This window comes from Alosa alosa, chromosome 12, assembly GCF_017589495.1.
Source record: "Alosa alosa isolate M-15738 ecotype Scorff River chromosome 12, AALO_Geno_1.1, whole genome shotgun sequence".
NCBI lineage: Eukaryota > Metazoa > Chordata > Actinopteri > Clupeiformes > Clupeidae > Alosa > Alosa alosa.
Window position 1 is genome coordinate 21924343 of NC_063200.1, and position 6490 is coordinate 21930832.

Genomic DNA, 6490 nt, shown 5'->3' on the forward strand with positions numbered 1-6490 from the left:
TATCTGACGGACCGGTAGCAGGGACGTTGATAGTATTTTGTGAGAGGTGGTGCTGATCATATTACGGGGGGTTCCGGGGTGTCTCCCCCTGGAAATTTTCGAAATTCTGGCTGTTAAATATACCCTTTTAACGCACGTTTGGAAGGGGAATACAAACTTTAACAGAGCAAGCAGGGCCCATTTTCAGGTGACGTGAACATTGGCTACCTGCATGATAAGGTTTTCACTTCACTGCTGCTTGACACTAGCTTGCATGGAGACATATTTCACGTTAACAGTGGAGATGTTAACAAAACTATAGCGTTTGGTAAATGGAGATGCAGATCATCTCCCTAATTAATTTCTTTGCGCAACAGCCCACATTATGCGCTCACTCGAGACGAGTGAAATAAGTGTAGGCCTATCTGTCATCGGCATCGCCATAGGCTATTTGCTACGATATAAGCTACTGTTAGGCCTACAACAAGTCGCGATTTATTAGGCTATCCAATCGCTATGCTGTTTTCATTAACATTGCAGATTCACTTCATTCACCTAGTTTCACTTTCGCAAACACGCATACACATTGAATGAGCACTCATAGCCTACCACTTCCACCGAAATGTTATGCCTCTATATTTTATGAATGAAGAAGTATTTGTTGATCAGGAAAACATTTAGTTTATTTTTCTTTCGGTCCGCGGTTCCATAACCATTCAGTTGTGCCGCAAATTAACAGACAGAAGCACCGGGCATAATCTAAATTCATGGCAATTTTTTTTAAATCCGAGGGCCCCCATTGGCTGAGGGCCCCTGTGCACGTGCACACTTGGCACAAGCCATGATCCGTCCCTGATCACCTGAATTTGTGTGTGTGTGTGTGTGTGTGTGTGTGTGTGTGTGTGTGGGGGTGTCCTACCTAGCATTGCTCTTTAAATTCAGCTAGGCCATATGAATAGGCTATGCTGAAAACCATTTCTGAAGCAAGGCACTCACAGGCTTCGCACTAAAATTAGATTATTTCCTGCCTTTGTGTTTAATGTGGTGGTAGACAGTGCTTGATCTTATGCCATGTAGAAGCACATTTTTATAATTATTATAAATGTTCTGTCTGTCTGTCAGTATATTATATAGAATATCCATATTGAGTAAGAATTGTGAACATGTCAAAATAAGTATAAGTTCATGCATATTCTACTTAGCCTGTTGAGACTGCACTAAACCGGGTGGATTTTCCGGTTTCATGAATAAGGTGAATATAATGGCAGCAGTGTGTGTCTGGTGGTGGGCTACATGCAGCCTAACAAACAAATTAGTAAGCTTATTGACCTCTGGTAGATGTTTGACACCCATACGTAGGCCTATAGATTTTGTAGGCCTGAAATTCAATGCCCATTTAAACACAGTTAATGTAATGGCAAATATCTGTCAACTATGACACATGGTTTAAGAACAAAATTTAGTATAAAAGGTTTTTATTAAAAGTTAGCCTACAATGCATGTTAATGAACACAACTCAGAAGTGTAAGGGTATTCACTTCTCGTGAGGGCGCAAGTTGAAAACAGAATTACATTAAAGTTAAGTCAAATCATGATCAGTTTAAAACTACTTATGGATGAGTGATCTGTAAAAGCAGCCAAAAAGGAACATACAGTTTATAATAAACTATAGGTAACATAAATAAGAAACTGTAGGTAAATCAAGCTTCAGTGCCTAAAAAGGTTTAATCAAGGTTCTCCAAGTGCAATAAGATGGAAGATCAGATGTTGAAACAAAAAGGTCATATCAATGCCACATGCAAGGTGTGACAAAAAAAAAAAAACCACACACAATCTGCAAAGAGAACTAAACAGCACACCTGATTGTAGCCTAGCTGTGAAGCTCCTTAAATGCATTTTAAATCCAATTTCAGCCACCCCCACCAGTGGTTGTACAAGTCAGAGAAGGACTTAGAGATGAGATTAAAAGGTTTATTAAAAACATTAAAAACATAGTTTATTAACAACATAGTGATTGAAAAACACTGTTGGCATAATGAGGGCAGTCAGACTTATCAGTCAATAAAAAAAGTTTACAAACATGAAATAGTTACACTTTGTACAGTCAGAACATTGGGCACACATCTCACAAAGAGATTTCTTTGGCAAGGTTCTTGATTAGAGAGGATTTCAACTGAGAAATAAGAGCAATCCTCATCTGTTTCTGACTGGAGTATTTGTTCTTGACAGCCTATAGGAGAAAATAAATGCAAATCAAGATCAAAATTAGCTGAAGACCCAACACTAAAGGTCAGTACTGGAAGCCAATTCAGCACATTTTACAAACACAAGACTTAAAGGATGCATCAGCGATGGTGGGGTAACATCACTTCTGTTGATGTTCAAACAAAACAGAACTAGCTTGCTACTCCCTCCCCCCTGTGTAATTGAAACTCTCCTGAACTCATCTCGTCAGTTATTGGTTGGAACTCTTTATTTTGCCTTTAAGTGGTTGGCAACACTTGTGGTTAGCAATTATTTTTGTGTGCAGATCTGAGCCTAGGCTGCCTACAAAGACATGTTTTGACGGCCTGCTTATGGGGCGGGCAGCTAGCGGATCGTTAGGAAGGATTTTAATAATTTATGTCTGCAATCGCTGATACAACCTTTAATACTGACTGCAAGTGCAGTGCTGACTTACCAAGTGTTTTGTGAGTCCTTCGTTCACCTTCACAACATTCTTGGCAATGTGCCTCATGACTGGAACCAAACTTTCCTCGGTATAGCCCAAGTAGTGTTGCAACGTGGGAGTCTAGTACAGGTTTGAGAAAGGGAAATTCATCAGGGTCCCGTTCAAAAAAGGTAGATTTAGAAAAAGAAAAAAAATAAAAGGTGCCAGTACAAGAGCAGGAGTGCATTGTGACCTACCCATTCTCCACAGCTGTACAGTTTCAATGTGAGGGCAAAGGCTGCACTCGCCACCTGAGAGGGTGGAAAGTGAACCATGTCGTAGTCCAGCATGGAGAGCTCCGTCAGGTACTTAGCCAGGGTGTGATGCATAACAGTAACCTACAAAACACACACACATATTCTTGACTAATGCAAATTAGTGACTGCCATGACACAATTCTCTTACAACGTACGTCTCCAATCTTGGAAGCTCTTCGAAGAAACTGAAGGGGCTGTGGGCGTCCAACACTGAAGTCAAGGACCCGCAGGATCTTCATCTCCATCCATCTGATTTGAGTGGCAGTGTAAGCCGAGTCAGCCACAAACACAAAGTCTGTGATCTCAGGGGGATACATCTCCTCATACTTAGAGGCGATGAACATGGCAGTCACACCCACAAGTTGGAGTTGCTTTCTTGACACGGGATTGTCCTGCCAGGAACACAACCACCAAAATCTTCATATGATGCAATTACAACAAACACACTGCATAAGCAAATGAAGATACTTCTTACCTGGAGGAAGCGGTCAATAATTGCAACAGTCATATACATGGTCTCCTGCAGCAGTTTGAAGTTGACATGGACCCGAACAAGCCAGTCAATGAGGATTGCACGCATATTCTCTGTTACCTCCTGGCCCTCAAGGTATCTTGGCCTGACTGCCTGGTCAGACTGGAGGAAGAGGTTGACATAAATGTAAAAATGTAAAACTTGACTTAGAAATACTGTAGCAATATTAGCATTTTCTCACCAGTAAGCTAAAATGAAATAAAGAAAAAGGCACTGAATGTTTGAGGTCAAAGACAAGATCTTCAACTGCATTGTGAATCTACAAACAGCCTTCTAAACACAATCCAGCTGTTCCCTCATATCCAAAAAATGAATTCTTAAAGTCAAGGCAAGTTTAGGCCTATAGTTTTTGCTATTATGCTGTTAATTCATTTAGTCCATTACTAATATTGCTTTTCTTACCTAGACTATGACTTCAAATTGTTAATTTTTGTGTCAATGTAATGTCTGAGGTGAATCACTTTGGATAAGTGTCTCCCAATAACTAAACATAGCCTAATTAACCAGGCTACTCCTCCAGTCTTAAAACAAACCTCAAGTTGTTGTAGATATTTGTAAATTTCCTTGACATATTCACTGCAAAGCATGGGGTTATTATAGTCTTCTGCATCCACATCTTTGAGGTCTTCAATTAGAGCATCTGAAAAGGCCTGGCAAAGAGCTTGCGGTACAGTGCTCTCAATCTCCATGGGCTCCGGGCACGCTGGGGCAGACATAATCTGTAAACCAGAGCACCAGCAAATGACACAAATCTCGTCATGATCGTGTTGGCAAAAGAAAGCATCCAGCAGTGACCCATCGCCCTCTAGTTAGTGCCAATTGATGACATACAATTCAACTCACCTTTACGTCAGGCTTTGAGACAGGTTCATTGCGAAGTTGTGGTTCCTTGGCGGTCTTACTCGTAGGTGCTGGTTTAACCTCCTAACACAAATTATAGTGAACTGATGCATTTGACACATAGGCTACAACTTAATCAATAGATAACCATTTCAAACCAAATCGTACCTTCAAAGTTGGCCTTGACACGGCGTTAGTGGCCAGAACGCCAAAAACCTGCCTTGACCTCAATGACCGTATTGGGCCTTCAACCGGTTTTTCCATTGCAATCTGATTTTGAGCGCGCTGATGTAAAAACAAAAAGGATCAAATCAAGATCAAAGGATCAAACATCGCCTACCACTTCTCCCAAAGCACCTAAAAAGAGGTAGTTTACTTACTTGAGGAATACGGAGAGCCATTAAAGAGATAGTATTTGTGTAATTCCACATGAAACACCCGAAAAAGCTCAACTTTCACACATGTGCAACAAATTTAAATGGTTTCTGTCTCAAACGTGATTCGTTTAGATTTGGAGCACACCTGCGCCTACATCCCAACATGTGATTACAATCATGTAATCTGTCATTTCCGATGCGAGTTTTGGGGGGCAAAAGTTAACAAGAAAATGGTTAAAATATCCCAAATTGTTCCAAATTTCATGGTAAACTGTTATCTCTTCCAATTTAGCCCTACGAAACTGAAAACGACACGTAGACTTGTTTCGTAGCTGACGTGTAGGCCTAGGCAACTGGGCTGGCGTGCCTTTATAATAAGCAGGGGGGTGCATGAAAGACGGGTAGAAAAGATGGCATAAAATCAATTTAACCAATTTAACTTCGTCAAAGGCACACACCAGTGATAACAAATAAGATAGCCTTGAAATGAAGCAATGCATGCTAGGTTATAGGCTAGATTGAAGAAACTTAATGTGACCTTGACAATCCATTTTGATAGGCTAATAGCGATTTCACTTTGTCATGTTCCACTGCAGGACAAGGCATTTCAACTTAACACACAAGATAGAATATACTGTAGGCATTGGCCTATCTTCTTCCCATTTGAATGGGTTAAGAACACAATGTCCGTCCTCCATTGGAGGAGAGCCCATTCCTGCCATGGCTGTGGGACTGGGCATTACTGGCACAGATGCCCCCAGGCTGGCGAGGAGGCCACCAACTGAGAAAGCTAGGAGAACACTGGGAGTCAGTTTCATTAGGTGGTTGTAGAACAAGCCTGGTAAACCAAACCGAGTAGGCTACAGAGCAGAACCCATTAGTTTGCATTGCAATTCGCAACTTTGACCACTAGAGGGTGATATATACACACTATGAAAAACAGCTTCTGCGAGATAAGAGATGCGATCCCTTTAGACAGGTCATCTGCTGGGAAACATTAGGCCTATTTTTTGGTCAAAGTTTTCTCCATGAATTCCTGGTCAGTCAGAACCCCTATTGGAACAGATTAAAACTTGGGGCATGTTGAATTTTGTCCAAATATGGTATTCCAAAATGGCACATTTTTACACACTTTTTGCTATGCTATGGGGACATTTCCGGTAAAAACAGTGTCATTTTAGCAAATAACTGTCCTTTTCTATCAAATACATATTTACAGAGGTTAATTGATCATTTACATTTTTCTAACAATTTTAAATCATTATAAAATTATAATTTTGTCAGATATTTGTCAAATATCAGAAATAAAATTTCCTTCAAACATAAACCTCTTACAGGTTAAAATAGCCTACAGTTCAAATAAATTGGGTACCTTAACTTAAACAGATTAAAACATATGGCATTTAGACATTTTCCCAAAAACTCAATATAAATTCAATAATATCCCCAAAATGGTGATTTTTTTGGGCCTGCACTTTTGGCTAAGCCTATTACCTATTAAAAACATTTTGACAAATGTTAATTGATATAAGAAACAAGATAGTTCCATAAAGGTGATGGAATTACAAAAAATAATATTTTATCACTCTGCTAGATATATTGTTACTATTATTACATTATATTATATTAATAATAGTAATACTTAGAGCTGCTGAGAGAAAATGAGGTAAATCCAGAGATGGAAATGATCTTAGTAACTACCAGTCTTTGCTATCATCTTTTTCATTCACTGTTACACTTGCAAAAAATACATTCTATCAGAGCAAGATTGAGAGCGCAGCTGACAGTAGAAAAC

At 39.8% G+C, this 6490-nt stretch overlaps 1 protein-coding gene across 1 annotated transcript; it reads right to left on the reverse strand.

The window, feature by feature from the left end:
- Positions 1 to 1936: 1936 nt before the first annotated feature.
- LOC125304637 (G2/mitotic-specific cyclin-B1-like) lies at positions 1937 to 4805 on the reverse strand. The gene is made up of 9 exons (XM_048259066.1): positions 4699 to 4805; positions 4487 to 4603; positions 4322 to 4402; positions 4012 to 4197; positions 3422 to 3580; positions 3102 to 3338; positions 2887 to 3027; positions 2660 to 2770; positions 1937 to 2209 (listed from the first exon to the last, which is right to left on the reverse strand). Exons 1-9 carry the CDS (start codon positions 4747 to 4749, stop codon positions 2105 to 2107), a joined length of 1188 nt encoding a protein of 395 aa, XP_048115023.1. The 5' UTR covers positions 4750 to 4805; the 3' UTR covers positions 1937 to 2104.
- Between the last annotated feature and the right edge of the window lie 1685 nt (positions 4806 to 6490).